Here is a 21,265-nt window from a genome sequence, read left to right as displayed (position 1 = left end):
GTCATTCAAATTAAGAGGAAAAATGAAACCTGCCATCACCAATGACCTATTCTGTTCATTCGGTTTATATAGCTATTCACTCACACTACATAAGTACAGGCCATGAACCCATCCTAATAAAAAAAAAAAAAACCCACCTCAACAATAGCCAGGTCATAAAGTTTCCTTGGCATGCTTGCAATGGCAACAATAAATCAGTACACATGATCTTCAATATTTGTGCTCCTTTTTTTCCATTTCATATATTACACATGTTGTACTCTATGCCAAACAAAAACAACCAAAAACACACACACACACACACACAAAATCAGTACATACAACAGAATCAGAACCAAGGCAGTCTCGTAGCACTGAATTAATAAGAACTCAACTGGTCAACTCATAACATGGCACTTCAGAGGAGAATCAGCAAACATTTTCCAATCAACAACTTACAAGATCTTCCTCTGAAAATAATTTCCCAGACAGTTTTGATTTTCCCCAATATCAACAATCTTTTTTAAATTCTGAATCCAGCCATCAGATACTCACCCCACCATGCCTGGCCACCACAAACACTTCTCCCAAAGCGCACACACACATACACACACACACACACAGCAGCATGACTCACAGGACAGGCCAGGAAGGCGTGGAGGAACTGGCGGATTCGGACGTCCCTGTCGAGGACCCCATCCTGGGAGGTGAGGAAGGTCAGCAGGGACCTGATGAGGCCGCTGTGGATCACCTCAAAGGGAGACACGTCGCTCTCCTGCATCAGCCGGGCAATGGTCTCCAGGCTCTCCACCCCTCGGTCCTCCTGCAGCAGGCGTTGTGTTGTACTGTGCAGCTGTGTTGCACTGTGTTGTCTTGTGTTGTGTTGTGTTGCACTGCAATGCTGTATTGTACTGCACTGTATTGTATTGTATTGTATTGTAATACTCTTTGTTAGAAATTTATGTGACATTCAGTCTGCCCTCCCCAGTGAAAGCACATCATTACAGTCCATAGCCACCTATTTTCTTTCCTTTTCTTTCTGCCTGCAAGTGTATTTGCTTTCCTCTCGAAATGGATTTTTCTACTGAATTTTGCCAGGGACAACCCTTTTGTTGCTGTGGATTCTTTTACCTGCACAAAGTGCATCCTGCACACTGGACCTCAGTTTATCATCTCATCCAGATGACTAGTGTCCAGACCACCACTCAAGTTCTAGTGGAGAAGAAACAATGGTCAGAGTGCGAGCTGATCCTGTGCACTGAGATGTTCTCATTTCCTGTGTGGACACACTACCACTGGGTCACCACTGTTACTGGCTGGAAAACTCCCCAGTCAGCGTGTCATGTACACACATAGCACTGGGTCACCACTGTTACTGGCTGGAAAACTCCCCAGTCAGCGTGTCATGTACACACATAGCACTGGGTCACCACTGTTACTGGCTGGAAAACTCCCCAGTCAGCGTGTCATGTACACACATAGCACTGGGTCACCACTGTTACTGGCTGGAAAACTCCCCAGTCAGCGTGTCATGTACACACATAGCACTGGGTCACCACTGTTACTGGCTGGAAAACTCCCCAGTCAGCGTGTCATGTACACACATAGCACTGGGTCACCACTGTTACTGGCTGGAAAACTCCCCAGTCAGCGTGTCATGTACACACATAGCACTGGGTCACCACTGTTACTGGCTGGAAAACTCCCCAGTCAGCATGTCATGTGCACACATAGCACTGGGTCACCACTGTTACTGGCTGGAAAACTCCCCAGTCAGCGTGTCATGTACACACATAGCACTGGGTCACCACTGTTACTGGCTGGAAAACTCCCCAGTCAGCATGTCATGTGCACACATAGCACTGGGTCACCACTGTTACTGGCTGGAAAACTCCCCAGTCAGCGTGTCATGTACACACATAGCACTGGGTCACCACTGTTACTGGCTGGAAAACTCCCCAGTCAGCGTGTCATGTGCACACATAGCACTGGGTCACCACTGTTACTGGCTGGAAAACTCCCCAGTCAGCGTGTCATGTACACACATAGCACTGGGTCACCACTGTTACTGGCTGGAAAACTCCCCAGTCAGCGTGTCATGTACACACATAGCACTGGGTTACCACTGTTACTGGCTGGAAAACTCCCCAGTCAGCGTGTCATGTGCACACATAGCACTGGGTCACCACTGTTATTGGCTGGAAAACTCCCCAGTCAGCGTGTCATGTACACACATAGCACTGGGTCACCACTGTTACTGGCTGGAAAACTCCCCAGTCAGCGTGTCATGTACACACATAGCACTGGGTCACCACTGTTACTGGCTGGAAAACTCCCCAGTCAGCGTGTCATGTACACACATAGCACTGGGTTACCACTGTTACTGGCTGGAAAACTCCCCAGTCAGCATGTCATGTGCACACATAGCACTGGGTCACCACTGTTACTGGCTGGAAAACTCCCCAGTCAGCGTGTCATGTACACACATAGCACTGGGTCACCACTGTTACTGGCTGGAAAACTCCCCAGTCAGCGTGTCATGTACACACATAGCACTGGGTCACCACTGTTACTGGCTGGAAAACTCCCCAGTCAGCGTGTCATGTACACACATAGCACTGGGTCACCACTGTTACTGGCTGGAAAACTCCCCAGTCAGCGTGGCATGTACACACATAGCACTGGGTCACCACTGTTATTGGCTGGAAAACTCCCCAGTCAGCGTGTCATGTGCACACATAGCACTGGGTCACCACTGTTACTGGCTGGAAAACTCCCCAGTCAGCGTGTCATGTGCACACACTGCAGGCATAGGGGTGTCAATGTATGGTGGTAACGCACATATGCCTGCCACACGTGTGCTTGTGCATGATTACATGCATGTTTGTGTGCACTTATGCCTGTGTGTATGTGAGTGCACATGTGCAAGTATTTTAATATGTCGAAACATATGCACGCTCCAAAAATAGCCACACATGTGCCTGTGTGTGTGTGTGTGTGTGTACATACATGCACAAGCATGCTGGACATAAACACACAAGCAACTGCAGGTCAGAAAATTCCACTTTCATTATTCTGTTGCAAGTGGGGGACAGTTGCTACTTTTTTTTTCCCCCTTGCCTTCTTTTTAAAAAAAAATATTTGCAAAAGTGCTCCTTCCTCTGAGGTAGTAACAATATATACAGAAAAGACTATGTATATGCAAACCTAAGTGATGTAAGAATATACATATATATATATATATACAAGCCAAAGCTCACACATATCATTTTTAAGTTAGTACCTGCAATCACATGCAGTACAGAATATGCATGCACTTGTCAGTACAAATGTACCTGCACTAAAGTATATATATCCATGAAACAGAAAACAACTATATAACCAGCTGCTGAGGAGTATGAATGGAACTCGCTAAACAAAACAGACCAAGAAAAAAAAAAAGCTCCAAATATTAGTCCCGACAAATTTCTCATCCCACAAAGTGAATGTAACATTTCAGCCCCACAATGACAAAAAAAAAAAAAAAGTCTCAACCAGCACAGCAAACAGAAGAGAAGACAGTACCAACCTCTACTGACAGAACCTTGCAGGCAGCAGTCAGTTCCCTCAGGTCACCCAGGGCAGGGTGAGGGCTGTTGGCACTGTCTGAGAAGTACTTCTCCAGAAAACTGGCCGCTGAAAACACAACACAATATACATCATCACCAACCACATCACCATTTCCTTAAAAATAAAATAATTAAAAAAAAGAAAAAGAAAAAAAAAAGGATAGTCATATTACATATTTCTCTTATCTAAAGGATGATTGTCTCTACCAGCATTTATCTTCACCTTTTTTTCCCCAAAAAATTATGAAAATGGAGTAATCTGAGACTTGTATCATAGCATGGTCTTAAGGAATGACAGTCTCCATCAGAAACCATGTTCATTTTTATTCTAAATTATTGAAATGGACAAAGACGACTTTTATAATGAAAATAGACTATAACTTATCATAAAAGACCAGTAGATCAGTCCTTGTTTAACATGCACCCACACCTGGCGTATCAGAAACTACCAAATCGGTGCACTAGAATTCTGAAATAAAGACACATCCCTGATGAATTTGTTGATAAGCCTTTCATAAGACTATCAGTAAAAAAAAAAAATCCCAGACTTAATAAGCCTGAAGGATGGTCATGTGAACAACGCAGCAGCCAATGTTTTGAACACAGGCCAACAAAACAGAAGTGAACAATTAATACATGTGCTGAACATGGCTGCTGCAGAGAGACACAAAACATGAATACAGTCAAGAGGGGAGGCAGCTACACAGTCTGCCTGCTAACAAGGACTACAACACTATCACAGCCACCAGCACAGCCCACTGTACTCACCCTGCTCTTTTATCCACGTGCGCACTTTCTCCTTGTTCAGAGCATTCTGGTTCACCACAGGTTTGGGAGTCAACGCATCTTGCTGCTGGAAATAAACAGCAAACCATCAACATTACAACAGAAAATAATAACTGTTCTTTGATTCTTTTTCTGTTTGTTTTTTGTTTTGTTTTACTTTTCACTTATCTCGTATGCTGGGAATAAACAGCTAACCATCAACATTAAAAGATAAACTAACAAATCTCATATACTGGGAATAAACAGCTAACCATCAACATTAAAAGATAAACTAACAATTGTTGTTCTTTTTTTTCCACTTCCCTTTTCCCATTTCACACCTATCTCATTCTTCAGGGAATATCTGAAATAACGCTTGTCCACATACAACATTGTATTTCAATCTACCTCATTGACACAAATATGTGTGCATAAACAAATGCTGTTCCGTTCTGTTTGCTTTCCACAATGCAAAAATAAATTCACAATAGTGTAAAAACCTATCAAAACACACACACACACACACACACACAAATTTTACATGGAATTAAAGAGTAAAAAACATTTTTTAGGACAAATGGACTGCATTTGTTGGAGCTATCAACTCCTACCCACCCACCCTGCTCCTCAACCCTCTAAACCTCACCTGGCTTTGTTCACTTACTGTTGCTCCCATGTAATGCATTTTATCAACAACAACAAAATAATCTTTAACTACTGGGATTGTTCCTCGTATCAAAAGGCACAACTTTTCATAAGCTCCGGACACATTTCACATTTTGATAGAGTCTTCCAAAAGATTTTGAAAATGCTACCCAGTGTTTTTCCCAATCTTTAAAGACCTTAAAGGATTGCAAGCAGTCTGCAAACACTCACAGAACACACCACAACACACACACACACACCAACCTTTGCCTGCGCATGCCTGTCAGATGACCCTCCAAAATTACGCCCCCAGGTCCTGGGATTAAGGCTGGGTAGAAATGAAGACATTTTTGACCCACTTCCACTGGACTTTGGCTCTTTCCCTGTCAACACAGCCAGCAACATGACATCATGCCAACACTGCCTAAAATAAACTTCTTTTTTTTTTATCAATAAATAAAAATCACTTTACTTCAGCATTGGCACGTAAAACTTTACCAGGATTCCCTAACACATCACAAATGATAATATATAATAAAAAATACCATTTACAACAAAAATACTACACACACAAATATACTAACACACAATACAATAAATCAATCATTGACACAATATATGACATCAGTAACATACATAATCTATATCTGCCAATCATTAATACCCAATCTATAATGCATCATTGACACAATATATGACATCAGTAACATACATAATCTATATCTGCCAATCATTAATACCCAATCTATAATGCAAAGTTCTATCAATAATTAAAATCCAAAGTATAATACAACTATCAATAATCAACACCCATCATCCAATGTATAATACAACTATCAATAATTAACACCCAATCTAAAACACACTTAACAACACACAATACATGACCCACCAATCAATATCTGAAACATATGTCTACAATACAATAATCAATCAATCGATAATCATTTTTGTTACAAAGAAACAGAACATGAGTAGACCTGTTCAAAGGTAAATATGTGCATGTTTAAAAGTGTTCCAAACACAAGAGAACAGAAAGAGACCTGAGGTGGATTTTCCCCGCCCTGAGGAGCTGCGACTGGGAGGTGTTGCAATCTTTCCCACTGCTTCCGCTCCATTGTCCTCCCCCTTCCCCTTCCGGGTCGGGCCCCGCTTCGGTGGGCGCTTCCTCTTCAGAACATCGCTCAGGCGCCTGAAAATCAGATAAATGGCTTGCAACCGATCTGCTTCCAGCATATGACACTCAACACATACCATAATGGTTTAAACTTTGGTTACTGTCAGCCAAAAATGCAGCACTGTCAGCTTGTTATGATGCTAACTGAAACATTTCGCAGCAAGGCAAAACCCTCAAATTCAAGTGCAAAAAGAAAGGAGAAAAAAGATATATTAAGTCTCCATGTCTGAAATAAATGAGAAGGAAAGAAAGATGACAACTACCAAGTCCACAAAGTTCATTTGGAGACAATGCATCAATGACATATATTTTGGATTTGAAACTTACAGGCAGTTCTGAAATTTGCACACAACATTTTTTTTTTTTAATTTGTGAGTTATGTTTAAATATTTGGCATCTGTGACAGTAATTTCTTTAGAAAATGCTGAATTTTTTGCTCCCAGACTTTTGTCTAGACATGTTTACACCACCCTCAAAAACCTAAGGGATTGTTATCATTATTATTGTCAACCTCAGGTAGGAATTCTCATGATCTCCAATGAGACATGATGGTCAAGAATTAAGCAACCTCTTTGCCCGGAGCCAGCTGCTTGCTAGTGCTGGAGCAAGACATGGTGTGTGATCACATACACAAGATAGCATGACTTCAACCAGCAACTTTACATCACAGAGATCAAAACAGTGTCAATTTTTCTTTGAATTTTGCCAGGGACAACTCTATGATTGCAGTGATTTCTTTCATGTGCACCAGGTGCATGCAGACATTTCGGACCTTAGTTTATCATCTAAGAAAGACTGAGATCACTAACCAAGCTGCAGTGGGCAAAAATCCCAGTCCTTGCTAGAAATGAGCCTGATACCCTCTCTTCCTTAGTAATTCAACTACTATATGTACAGGTCATGTGTTCTACCACCAGATATTCACACTGGGTCACCACAAGATACACCATGTCAGGAGCTCTACTACACACACGTACATATGTGAAGAGGAGCCAGCCTCTTCGGCCTGTGGAGAAGCCCCCATCAACAGCAAGGCAGAGGATGAGGAATCTGGTGTGTCTCTCCTCTCCACGCCGTCACCCCCATGCAAGCTCTGTGCCGAGGACGACGCACTGGGTGTGGCCCCGGACATGTTGAGCGGGGTCAGGATGGGCGTGGCTTCCAGAACTGGAGAGGATTTTGCCGCAGCCACAGCCGCTGAGGAGGTAGCAGAGGAGGAGGAGGAGGCCACAGGAGGGGCGGGGGAGGAGGACACAGGGACAGGGGTGGGAGTGGTGGGGGTGATTGCCATGCTGGAGGACGTCTTGATGTTTTCAATCTGATATGTCACACCTGGCAAACACAGCAAAGAAATGCATGGCATTGGCATCTCTCCTCAACTTTGCAAGGAAAAAAAATTAGTGTATTTTTTTGCAAGTAATCAACAAAAGGGAGGATTTGAGAGAGAGTGGGAAGAGGCAAGCATGTTTTAACTGTTGGACAGTACACATATCTAACTGGAAACGTAATTCAGCTCGGAAAATGACTGCAATCAATAATCAAATGACCTCAAAAGGTAACTTACTGTGTGTCATTTACTTTCTTAACTTGCCCTCTTTTCACATTTTCAAGCATTCCATTCAGTCTTTACTCCAAGTTTCAGTCTCAAGTTCTTCACGATTCATTATTTTTTGTTTCTGGGAAAGAGTTGGACAAGCCTCTTTTATCATCACGGCAGATTCAAGCAAGTAAATATGTTGAACAGCTTCAATATTTACACTTTAAACTAAGTATTTTGCTAAAATGAATTTTGAATGAAATTATGAAATACTGGCAGAATCAATACAGAAAAGAAATTAATGATACTACAATACTTGATACAATATTTTTCAGTTTGGTCAACAGCAGCTTACCTTCTCGTCGGAAGTAGATATTGAAAATATCAGATAGCTTCTGCATTAGAATGTCAGCCATCTGCATAGCTCCCACCACCACACGCAGATCAGGGGAGGCCAGCATTCCCGCTATGTGACTGTTTTCACACACACACACACACACAAAATGTCAACTTTCACATCCACAAACAGGACAAATTAATACGCATTTCTTCCAAACTGTACCATTGTCTGTAGAGCAATGCCTTAAAAAGCCTTTAAAAAAAACACAAAAAAAACAACCACTAAAACTCAGCACTGTGGGTAAGAAGAACATTGCAAAATACCCACCATCAGAAAATATAAATATACAGCCTCTGGTATCTAAACAATAAAAATACACTATCAAATATGAATCATACATACACATACATTACTCAAGCCATGAAATTATAATGTCTGGTGTGATTCACACATAATAAGCAAACTGTAAAACATGACACACAGTGAGATTCACCCTTTCCTGACCATTACCTTGACACAGGCTGGTTTTTGAGCACTTGACGAAGAAGGTCTGGGGATGCATAGTAAATCATACGCAGGATGGTCTGAAGACACTTGTGCCGTATATTGGGGCCAGCCTGTACACAAACCATTTCTTTATAAATACTCCCCATAAACATCAACTGCACAGTCCAACCCTGAACTGTCAGCAATGAGTCACAAAAATAAAATAAAACTGTACAAATTATCTGTTAATTTCTAGCTTGTTAAAGATTCCATGCTGCAAATCAGAGCTCTACAAGTTTAAGTACTCAACTTGCACAAACTACAACAGATTCATCAGCAAAGGAAATTTTCTTCCTAAAATTACGTTTAAATAACACACTTTCCGTGACCCACTTGTGCAGACTCTGGCAGGGGTCCGACATTCCTGTCCTGTGCAAACTACTATCCGCCTATGCAGAGAAAACGAAAGCAGCTACGGCCAATAACCTCCTGAAAGTAGGTAACCTCCCCTTTGCCCCCTTGACTAACTCCCTCTTTTAAAACAAAATGTTTCTCATGTGAAGAGGAGGACTAAACTATATGCAGCTTCCAGAAGAGAATAAAAACAAGTCAATCCACAGAGATGTTTGTTTTCTTCAAACTGTAAGAGATTAACTAATAATTTCCTTCTCTCCCCCCCACCACCCCCCACACCCCCAAATGTGACAGATATAAACTGCCCTCTGCCATCTGCTGCTTAACAGTTTAACATCCCACCCCAAGAACAAAGCATTTTAAGAATCAGTCTACACCTAATGTTCCTTGTATATATGTTGCAAAGAGACAAAAAAACAAACAGAAAACAACAAACAAAAACAATGTAAACTTAAGAGCTGGAAGTACTACCTTCCCGGACAAACACAACACAATATGTTTCTCAGAAGCTATCTGCCCCAAGAACAATACCATCTTTGAATCAATCCACAACTTACGATCCATGCATAGATGTTCTTGTCAAGAGAGAAAACAAATTACAAGACTAACTATGGAGCTGGAAGCACTGATTTCCTGACATCCAAGAGAACAAAAAAAAAGGCTCACAGATGAGCTGTAGACTTCATAGAGGACAGCGAAGAGGGTCTGGATGAAGGTGGAGGCCAGTTCATAGTCCTCCTTCAGGATCTCAGCCCGGGAGTCGCACCGCTCCACATCAGGATCAGCAGCAGCAGCAGCTGATGAAACACACAGGAACCATGTGTTGTCATAACACACAGAAACTACTTGTGTCATCATGCACTTTCATGTGATTACTGTGATTTTTTTTTAATGATTTTTTTTTTTAACTCATAACCCCCAAACCTCTCCATTTTTTTTTTCTATGACTTCTTTTGAAACAAAAAATCAATATTTTTCAATTACTTCTTGAAACCAACCACACAGCAGCAGCACAGCTGCTGATAATCAAATCAAACCACTGTGGGAGACGATGACAGACTACTGATAATCAAATCAAACCACTGTGGAAGACGATGACAGACTACTGATAATCAAATCAAACCACTGTGGGAGACGATGACAGACTACTGATAATCAAATCAAACCACTGTGGAAGACGATGACAGACTACTGATAATCAAATCAAACCACTGTGGAAGACGATGACAGACTACTGATAATCAAATCAAACCACTGTGGAAGACGATGACAGACTACTGATAATCAAATCAAACCACTGTGGGAGACGATGACAGACTACTGATAATCAAATCAAACCACTGTGGAAGACGATGACAGACTACTACTCACCGGATGCCTGAGAGTTTCCAGCCACAGGGTTCAGTTTTCTTTGCACAGGGCGGGCAGTGCCCGTGTCCTCGTTGATCTGCTGCATGGTGTTGAAGTCCACGATGTACATGCGGCCCATGGCAGACAGCGACATCTCATCCAGCCCTTGCTGGTATGCACTCTGCACAAGTCGTAGAAAAAAATGAATGAATAAAACACTCACATCATTGTGGCTTGGAGCCCAGCTGGCAGCAATGGGCATATTTCAGGGCTGTCGCACGTGCGCGCACACACACCTCAATTAATAAACAAACAAATAAATTAATAAACTCAGAAAGAAAATAAATAAGTAAACACAAACAAAAAATCAATTAAAAAAAAAAAAAAAAAGGGGGGGGGGGGGGGGGAGGCCGCAAATACAATACAAACAAACAAAAAACCCCACAAATACAAAAAACACAATAAACAAATGAATAAACAAACACATACATATAAATCCAACAAAAAAATAAATAATACACACGCACAAAAAAAACCCACATAAAAAAGCACATCCATACAAATAAAATAAATTAATAAACACAAATGAAAGCACAAGAATAAAATAAATGAGTAAGTAAACAAAAATGTACAAAAATAGCATAAATCAATTGGTAAAGACAAAAACATATTCAAATAAAATAAATGAACAATTAAACAAATAGCATACATAAATAATATAAATGAAGAAGTAAACAAAACAAAACAAAAACCAACACACAAATAAAACAAATTTTAAAAATGCAAATAACAGATACACACAAGAGACAAAAAAGTATGGGAAAATAATATACCAAGATTTTGTATTCCTGCAAAGGTTGGGGTTTGTTTGTTTTTTTGTTGTTTTTTTTTGTTTTTTGTTTGTTTTTTGGGGTTTTTTTTAATAGCTGTCTTAAAACATGACTCTGCTGTTCGTGTATGTGCATATCTGTATGCAAATGAATGTTCACCACTTCACTTCTTTTATCTCACACTTAAAACTTTGGAGAATCACAATGATCTGGGCTTTTTCGTTTGTTTTTATTTTCAGAGGGTAAGGGTTGGTTAGATGGGGAAGGAACACGGTGTGCTCACATGTCTGCTTCTACGATCATTCTCGGTCATCAATCAGCATTTTCAACTTACTAAAATAAGTACAAAGAAGCGAAGAAAGCAGGTATGGGCAGTCCTCAACTAAAGCAATACCAAAAAAAAAAAAAAAAAAAAGCTCCACAGCCCTCAACTCTCTGCAACTTTAAACACATTCCAACAACTGATCATCATCATTTATTTCCTCACTCTTCCTAAGCAGACATACAAGAAATGGCATCACAAGGCTCTCACCCGATACTTCTGTCACTCAGTCACTATCAACCTTGGCTTGTCTTCATGCTGAATAGAACATCTCTGGTGAACAATATATTTCATCTGATTTTGTTGATTTGTCTTTAATTAATTAAATGAACTAACAGTATTCAACTAAAATATGTCTTACTGTTCTTTATTTTTTCTTCACATAGTTAAAGGCTGGAGCTTTAAACACCAGTTAACCTAATGCCCTGCACCATTTAGTAGACACATCAGGGATACTACAAGCTCCCAACCAGCTCTTGCAGAGAAAATCACCTCGATCAGTTTGCAGTCAATGGAAGAGTAGGGGTGCCAGATGGAGCGGTCATCCTGCCACTGCCAGATGACCGCTTCGTTGTGCAGGTTGGGCCCTTTGCGCAACATGGCGTCAATGGAAAACACCCCGTCTGAAGGAAGCTTGGGCAGCAGCTCCCTGAAAAGAATAACCACCACCACCATGTCACCTCTTGTCAACCCAGGCCTCAGCCGCCAGGTGATAAAACTTTGTGAGAACATACAAGCACATACACTACTCACAAGAACTCATACACTCCCCCCCCCCCAAAAAAATCATCTGCACCATTTCAGAAGCATTACTCCCACATCGAGAGTCCCCCATACACAGCCACACCCGGTTAGTCTGCCGCAGTTTCAGCACTATCAGTCCACAAGGTAAACTACTGATGTTAGGTCACACACAGAAATGTTTGTATACTTACTCATCTGTCAATAGATCTCACCATGTGTCTGATCAAAATTTCATTCACAGTAGCCATCCAGTCTCAAACCAAGTAGTACATTTGTACAAAAGCCTAACTCCTAACAAGGATTAAATCCCCCTTTCCCACTGAAGTCTGGAAAAGTTAACATATAACCATCACACAGAAAAGTGCAAAAAAGATGCCATGTTCAAAATCTTAGTCTTTTCTCAGGCTATTGCCTGAAAGATAAAAGGTAGCAAAACATAATACAAATCCAAGTGGTGCATATGCTAATCATTCACATGAATGCATAGAGCTAAACAAGCTATTAAAAAAACATTTAAGTAGGAGGGGAAATTAAAATACTTTTACACACTCACACACATTTACGTTTTAGGACTGACACTGACGATGACATATTAGGGCTGAAATGAATGAGCTGCATGCTGGTTTTAGGAGAAAATAAAACATGGAGTTCATTCTATGCAGGTGCATCAGAGAAAGTGAAAAGAGAAGTAGCCGACAAAGGACTGTCTGGATCAGCTGATCCACACCTGTGTCATCAACAAACTATGTCTGCATGAGAATCTGTCTCCCAAGTCACACAGAATTGGTTCTCATGTTACATATCAAGTCACATCATCTATTCTCACTTGAGGTGACTTAAAAACAACAACAACAAAACAACAGTTGAAAAAGAGGTTGAAACCATCTCTACTCCACACATCCCACAACAGACTGACATCTTACCCAATCAGACAGACGATTTCATACAATTCTTGAGGAGTCCTTGGTACAAGCTGAAAGCACACACAAATCATAAATAGTTGCTTTTAGGGTGCATGCAATGTAAATGTGTGCATCTGCATGGTTTATCTCTGAGTGTGCGTGTGTGCATGTGTGTGTGTGTACGTATGTATATGTGTGTATGTGTGCATGCATGTATGTGTGTGATGGGGGGACTTGCAGGTGGTGGTTTCATTCCTTCATATTCTTAAAGATTATTGTTAAGTCTTCTTGTGAAATGCACCTCTGCTCTAAACTGTATTAGATTACTATCTTACTATCATGCTCTTAACTATTTCATTGAGTATATTGTCATGAATATTTAACATTGGAAACACAAATATAAAAAAACTGCACACAGGAAAAAAAAAAAAAAAAGGTGGTGCTGTAGTATAATGGCGCACTCTCCCTGGGGAGAGCAGCCCGAATTTCACACAGAGAAATCTGTTGTGATAACAAAAAAAAATACAAATACAAATTGTTGCCGAAAAATTGTGTAATGATAACACTGTTACCAAAACTATCAATGCACCCCTAGCACACATTCATTGACTGATTTCTTAAACATTTGCACTCACAGTGAATCATAGCAACTCAATTCAGTCACTGAAAAGTGACCACATGAATGCTTTCTAACAACAATGAAGCCTTGCTCTCTGCCTCACAGAATTCAAATTACCATCACAACTTTCTCACTAATGTTGGAATGATAACAGAAGTAAAATTTCAACAATGACAACTTTTACATTCTATCTGAGCAGATTATTCTCAGAGCATTTTCCAACATGATATAAATTGTTTTTCCTGCAGCATCTTTAAAAAAAAAAAAGTCTGTTTAAATTGACAGTCTTATGTTTCCACAAGAAAAAAATAGCATAAATTGACAATCTTAAAATCACTATGTCTTCACAAAAATCTCCAGGCATCACAATTAATCTTTTCTTATCCCTCTCTTGTTACCAACCCAGACAGTGAACTCACTTCAATATTTGTTCCGCTTTGCTCTGAAGTTCCAGTCAGCAAAAAACAGAGGGTTTCAGCAATTTCTGCAAACAGGAACAGCAAAACAGTCTGACTCCAAAACTAAGCATCTGTCACACAGCATCATCATCAACCTATCCACAACAATTTATCATGGTAATCACATACAGGCGGAAAAACATAGCACATCATTACAGATGGATGACAAACCTTACATTTTCCACTGGATAAGATACAAATTTCAAGCTACCAACTTCAAATTACCTACCTGTCAGGTAAAGCTGAAACAAACTAAATGCAATATATACACTGTCAATGGGGAAAAAACACAAAAATACAAAATAACAGAGGTCCCCTGACAACCCATAGATCAACCTGTCCAAGACAGCCTAACTGCTAAACAACAAAAACAGAGGAGGCATCAGTGAAAACGAAAAGAGATTCCCGAAAACATTCTCCCCCCAACCCTCTTCAAATGCTTTTGAAAAAAAACCCAAAAAAACCCATTAACTTTGCAGAAAAAGGAACTGCTAAAAAAAAAAAAAAAATACATGAACTCCCTCCTCTTCACTTGTGACCCTAACCTCACTCAGAAAACAGAGAGTGCACCTTCAGCAGCCACACGCAAATGACCAGGACCAGGTGATTACCTTGGCCACATACCATGAATTCAAAGAAACTGAGACTCCCTTCACCTGGAGCCCTAATCCCATGACAGAAAGGAGACACACACACACACACACACACACACACACAGAGAGAGAGAGAGAAACTCTGAACTGGTTTAATTCGTAAGGCCACTGACCTGTACAAAAATTGAGTTAGCCAAAAAAAATGATGAAGGGATCAAAAAAGACCCCCGAAAAAGGAGGGGGGGGGGGGGGAACCATGTAGACATTGCATCAATAATTTCATGGGTGATTGAGAGACAGAGAGGGAAAGTGCAAGAGCAAGCACACTGACTCTGTTTGAGCAGCAGGACAGCCAGGTCCGGGCAGCTGGCACACATGATGGCCAGCATGCGGATCACCATGACAAACACATTGCTGCTGATCACTGCAGGGCTTATCATCACCTGGCCAACAACAAACAACACACCAGCTGAAATACACTGACACAACATCATCTTTAATTATCAATATTTCATCTATTCAATTTTTGTCATCTTCTTGGGGACAAGAGAGGAGTGAGGAGGGTTGGGGAGGTGGTGTCTGAGCTGTGAGGAAGGTAGGGTGGTAGGGAAAGAGGCAGGGGGTGGGGTATGCAGGGCCCAGACAAGATTCAGCGGGAAGTCTGGAATCTCTTTTCTTATGTGTACCTTAATTCTTTCCCTTCAAACACAGAGATGACATTACTATTCCAACTGCATGTTAACTGCTATTGTCTGAATACAATCTGGAACATTCAAAAACATCTGTCTCTCAGGCCCTCACAGACTCTCCAGGGTTCGTCACTAACGGGAGCGCTGAGCGGAACGCTCTGAAAAAACAAATTGCGCTCTGGAAAATTCCTTGACTCAGAGTGCTTGCGCTCTTGATTTTGAAAAGACATAAGCATACACTACTGTATATAAATTGTTATTCCATTGTCCATCACAAACAAGAGTCAAAAGCGCAATCGTTTTGCATTTACCGAAGTTTGAAAGCCGTCTGTTTACGTTTTGTTAGTTCAACCGGAAGTAGGCCTAGTGAATCAGGGGAGGCTATGCAAAAGAGCGCTCTTCAGACTTGAAGAGTAGAAAAGTGGAGCACACGATCGATTTCGCGGCCGTGCAGAATCAAAATGCTGAAATATTTGATCCCAAAAAGGCTGACGGTGAAGGGGATGGCGAAAAGAAGAAGAGGACGGGGAGGAAGACGGCCCTACTGACGATGTAACGAAGAAAGGTGAAAGCGGGTCCCGTGAAAGTGGAGGTGGGGATCGGGGCTGTCAGCCGGCGGCTGATCAAAGTGAAAAAGAAGAAGCAGATACGAAGGATACACCCGATACGAAGTCTAAGCGGAAAGAAGACATATTCCAGCAAAGTTGGTTGAAGGAATGTTGCTCTATGTTTTTAGTGTGCGCTCTTAGTTTTCAGTTTGCGCTCATCAAAATTCTGAAACTAGAGCACAGGCGCTCATGTGAAAAAATGTTAATGACGAACACTGCTCTCCCTCAACAAGACACACACATTCACAACCCAATTCTGATTTTTGTTTTGTTTAGATTTGTTTTGTTTGTTTTTCACTTACAATCTAGAACTAAAACATTTATCATTTAAAATTGACTTTCAAAAGATCTAATGCATCTCTCTTTTCCAAATCAAACTAAGAAAACCAATAATGACATCTAAAATCAAATTAATGAAATACAACCCAAACTGACCAATTGTTGGATATTGTTGAGCAGGCCGTGGACAGCTATTTCTTTCAGTATGCGCTGATCATTCTGAAAGTTGTCCACAAGGCGGGAGAAGCACAAGCACACACTCTCCACACTTTTCTTGTCCTGAAACATGTGAAGAGCAATCCAATATATACACACCTACACTGCGATCATACTGCATCATCAGATTCAATGCAGTGTATTGATGCCGACTGAATTTTCCTGGATCACTGAACAAGTACAATAAAAACAACAACACAATGTCCACATGACGACATACACACACATACGCATGCACAGACTCTCCCTGTCAGTATCACATCCAAAACAGTGAAAATCAAAGCATGCTACTATCCTCACTCTCTCTTACACACACACACACAAACACAACACTCAACAACACAAACACTCTCTCTCTCTCCACACACACACACCCATACACCCCAGCTCCTTACCCACCCCCCATGCCCCCACCCCCACCCACAAGCACACTCACAGAATGGGCGAGTCGCCCACTCAGGACAGGCAGCGAGTCCCTCATGGCCTGGTAGTCCTCCAGGGTCATGTTCTGCACACAGTTGGCCGTCACCATCAGGGCGTTGCGCTGTGCCCCCACACTGAAGAAGTCCAGGAACATCAGACACGCCTGTATTCCTTTCTGCAACCAACCAACCAACCAGACCCCGTTCAAACCCACTCTGCTCAAGAAAGAAATTTGAGAAATATAAAAGTGCATTTTTGTGGGGTTTATTTCTTTTTGGGTATGCATTATGCAAATTCTAAAAACTCAATAAATAAAAAAGTTTGTTTTTTGTTGATTTCCCCTCCCCCCCAAAAAATCATCTACTCTAAAGTTTCTTCCACAAATATACAAACAGTAGAAGTCGAACTCAAAACACTTTCTTTTTCTTTTCAGTCCATTTTCAAGAGTAAATCTGAAGAACGTCTGTTGTGACACACCCATGATATTTTCAAGGAATGGGGTGAGGTCGTACCTAAGCACCAGACAAAAGATTTTCTCGCCTGAAATAGCCTTTACAGCAGGTTAAGATATTAACATGAACTGAACAAAAACTGACCAATGCAAGACCTATAATTGTCAAATCATTTTTTAACCAGTGACTGGAATTCAACAAAACCACACACTGCTCTGCCAGGTTGCAGCTGGAGTGTAAGCATTCAAATGTTGGCATTCTCATACGTTTCAAAAAAGTGACAGACCTCTGGAAAGCTTCATGAAGAACATTCTTTTGTTTCATTTTCTGCACACGTGCATTGGTCACTCAACCAAGGAATACTTACAGACTGCAAGATCTGTTTGCTGTGTCGTCTTGACAACATCTCCAAGGCTGTCAATGCTTGCTCTGCCACATCCATGCATTCAATTTTTTCCAGCTGCACAGACAAAAAAACAACGACATTTAATATATTTAACAATCTGCCCCACCATATAAAAAGCAGACCCAAAATGGGCCATGGCGTTGCTATATCTAAATCCATTTTGGCACACAACAGAGAATACATTTCACAAATATTGCAATATTCATGTCTGAACAAATGCAATAGAAATGGACAATGTTTCCAACAAAACTGAAAATCCATGTACAAAATTATGCTGTAGATCTTCACTTCACTGGTACTGGATGCAAAGTGATTTTGTAACCTGCAAATTAGCCATGCCCCTGTGAAAATAAATGAAGCAAAATGTCTATTATCCATTCCCAATCTCTCTCTCTCTCTCTCTCTCAAAGGCGTCTGATGCATTTCCTCACACAACATTCACCATCCTCTAAACTTTAAAGATGTACACCTACACATGTCACCTGACAATGAAACAAACAACACACATTTAAAACATGCACATGGTGTACAGGTACAAATGGTCTTTTCAGCACCCAGCTGTAACTGAAAATCTGCTGATGTGGACAGGTCATTCCTGCACCAAGCTGTAAAGCCAGCTTCCCAGTATAAGACCCGGTCACATGACAACCCCATTACACGATGTATTTCCAGGGCAACCAATTACAGTCATGCCACTCCTAAGTTGCACTGTTATTTCTGACATGAGATGAACCTGTGCTATTTTTCCTCCAACTGGGGTGTACAAGCATATCCAGGTCAAGTTCTCATCCACAATCTTTCTTGATCAGTTTTCACAAAGCGTACCACTGATCGCCAGCAGAAATGTCAGACCTTCACCTTGGCATGTATATCATTCAATACTAGTTTGCACTGTCTGAAAGTGGATAGATGAACACACATCAGACACCTGTACTCAGTATAAACCATGCTGCGCTGTCTTACAACAAGGTCCGACAGTGAATCGCTACCTCAACCAAGAATCTGCTGACTTCTGAGGCAAGGCTCCGACAGAATTGAAGACTGGCTGCTCAATTCACACCCCACCCCCCACACCCCCCACAAAAAAAAAAAAAATAAAAATAAAACAAAATAATAAAAAGACCCAAGAAAATCTAACTACTAGCATCATATTTGGACAAAAGCAGTGGCATCAAAAAGAACCCAAGAAACCAGTCAACAGAACTCGCCTTTTGACCGACTGATATGTATACTTGCACAGTGCCTGTTCTCGGTTAGAGGCCAAGCCCTAAAGTGCTTTACAAAATTATTTGCACGACAGTGTGCCTACTTGGGTAGAGCCGACTGAGGTGTTCATAACTTGTTTCCTTGTTCATTCCATCAGGTTTCAGTCCACATACACACACACAACCATCACCCTGAGGAGAAAACCCACCTTCTCCAGGAAGACGGGTACAGCTTCCACAACGACAGCAGAGGACCTGGGCAAAGCTTCCATCATATAGGTCAGGGCGCGGCCGGCATGGTGCATGATGTCAAAGTTGTGCTCCATCTTCAGTAAGTTGATAAGGGCAGGCACCACCTGCTTGATGGGGAACCCCACCAGGCTGTCTTCCGTCCCCATCACCAGCAGCTGACACACGCCAGTCACGATTACACCTTTACTGATGTTAGTGTTAAAAAAAAAAAAAACATAATACTCTCTTCTTTTTTTTTTTCAAGTACTACTGTAGTCTTAAAAAAAAAAAGATACTCCTGATTTTTTTTCTATGTACCACTAAGTCTTAAAAAAAAAAATACACTGTAACTTTTTTTCTTTTTCTTTCTTTATTTTTTTTAAAGTACTAACATTACACATGTTCAGCAAAATTTCATACTCAAGAACGAGGAAACTTGGTTTATTTATTGATATATTATTTTCAAACTATAAAAGAAATATATATCATCTTTTTTTTAACCGAAACTGTTTCATATTTGAATTATGAAAATTATCATAAAAAAATAAATAAATTCTTTGAAGAAAAAGAAAATACTGGCCCAGCCTGGAAGGGCAGTCAATCTGAATTTTGTACATGCTAAAATGAAATGTAATAAAAACAAACTACATTATATATAACAAACTAAAACAACATACATATAAATTGACAGGAAACAGTATCTACACAATGTCAGGACTTACACTGTACAGTCAAATCACAAGATACCAGTGTGAAACCACATGAAACAAGAACAGGGAAGAGAATTTCAGACCTTCCCCACAGACAACCCATGTGTATGGGTAAGAAATAAAATCACCAAAAAACAAATGTTCGAAGTTATGAACTGAAAACTTTCAAACTGATCAGTAACGTAACCAGTAGGTTGGGGACAAAAAATAAAATTTCTTCTTGTGCTATCATTCAGAGAGATGATGAAAGTTATCCATAACTTTTGTTCAAAACTTGCAAAATAATCCATGAAAAAACAGAGTTTGGAACAGACTGAATTCAGAACGTTGTATAGGCCCCCCTCAACTTATTCTGTTGTCTGCCTTGTGATGGAGAAGAAACTGGGTCAAGACGCCAGTGTTGACATGCACTGTTAGGGTGAACCAGTCACCTTGAAAATAGCTCTCCTGCTCATGAGCACAGCAACATGCTCTGCATTTATTGGTCGCAGTGTAGAGTGGAAAGGTCAGTTATGATATTCTTAGCTTGTAACGTCATTATGCAACTTAGGTGCCCTCCAAAAATTCAAAAATTTCTGAAACCCTAATCAGGCTCCTTTGTCTGAAACAGTTGGGCTTAGGTAGGGGCCCATCATCCAGAATGAGTTACCATTTCTATGTGGAGTGTTCAACTAGTGTTTGCAATCTTTAAAACATCCAAGCCAAAACAATCAAAAAAAGTGATAAAGACAGGGTACAGACTGAAATTTGGACAGCACAAAATGTGCCTGCTTATTTGAATGGCAAAATTTACTGTCAATGAGGGCTGATGTATGATGTATAAACTTTCATAAGCCAGCAAATCTTTTTTGTACATGAAAACAAAGATAAGCAAAAACAAAAACAAAAAATCGACTGCTCCAATTTTTGGAAGCAATAAAACTTTATTTTTTGGGTTAATTATTTGTTTGCTTATGGTCCATACATAAAGCACTTTTTCCCCCTTTTCTATTTTAAATACCTGACACATCTCCATGGCAGCAGAAAGCTGCTGTGTTTCATTTCCTGTTGCCTGTAATCCCTGTAGCAGTTGCTGCACTTTGGACGCTGCAAAATACACTTCCTGATGTCAAAATAGTACTCCATTAATGACGCGAACATCAACTGCATCTCTCAAACATCTGTCAGAGGTTAACTCTCATTAGTTGGATTAAAATATAAACATATATATTTTTAAAATGACACTATGAACATGTTTCATTTCAATGACAAAACGTATCAGCATCCCAGTTCTTTTT

The 21,265-nt window shown here is 40.6% G+C and overlaps 1 protein-coding gene across 6 annotated transcripts in view; it reads right to left on the bottom strand.

Moving 5' to 3' along the window:
• Positions 1 to 21,265, bottom strand: part of LOC143289253 (E3 ubiquitin-protein ligase TRIP12-like) — a 68,752-nt gene that overhangs the window by 26,091 nt on the left and 21,396 nt on the right. For 5 of the 6 annotated variants that reach the window (XM_076598235.1, XM_076598239.1, XM_076598240.1 and 2 more), the window contains 19 exons: positions 20,989 to 21,074; positions 19,257 to 19,454; positions 17,804 to 17,896; positions 16,998 to 17,159; positions 16,502 to 16,624; positions 15,101 to 15,212; positions 14,138 to 14,202; positions 13,121 to 13,170; positions 11,946 to 12,102; positions 10,323 to 10,482; positions 9,618 to 9,748; positions 8,562 to 8,668; positions 8,067 to 8,185; positions 7,152 to 7,506; positions 6,041 to 6,189; positions 5,262 to 5,380; positions 4,356 to 4,440; positions 3,548 to 3,654; positions 617 to 802 (listed from right to left, as the gene is read on the bottom strand). In XM_076598235.1, coding sequence (XP_076454350.1) covers positions 617 to 802; positions 3,548 to 3,654; positions 4,356 to 4,440; positions 5,262 to 5,380; positions 6,041 to 6,189; positions 7,152 to 7,506; positions 8,067 to 8,185; positions 8,562 to 8,668; positions 9,618 to 9,748; positions 10,323 to 10,482; positions 11,946 to 12,102; positions 13,121 to 13,170; positions 14,138 to 14,202; positions 15,101 to 15,212; positions 16,502 to 16,624; positions 16,998 to 17,159; positions 17,804 to 17,896; positions 19,257 to 19,454; positions 20,989 to 21,074 — 2,564 coding nt within the window. The remainder of the gene's footprint in view (positions 1 to 616; positions 803 to 3,547; positions 3,655 to 4,355; positions 4,441 to 5,261; positions 5,381 to 6,040; positions 6,190 to 7,151; positions 7,507 to 8,066; positions 8,186 to 8,561; positions 8,669 to 9,617; positions 9,749 to 10,322; positions 10,483 to 11,945; positions 12,103 to 13,120; positions 13,171 to 14,137; positions 14,203 to 15,100; positions 15,213 to 16,501; positions 16,625 to 16,997; positions 17,160 to 17,803; positions 17,897 to 19,256; positions 19,455 to 20,988; positions 21,075 to 21,265) is intronic. The other variant, XM_076598238.1, reaches the window with a different exon arrangement.

Source organism: Babylonia areolata, chromosome 13 (assembly GCF_041734735.1).
Source record: "Babylonia areolata isolate BAREFJ2019XMU chromosome 13, ASM4173473v1, whole genome shotgun sequence".
Lineage (NCBI taxonomy): Eukaryota > Metazoa > Mollusca > Gastropoda > Neogastropoda > Buccinidae > Babylonia > Babylonia areolata.
Note: the sequence above shows the minus strand (reverse complement) of the source record. Positions and strands in the feature narration are given on the sequence as shown.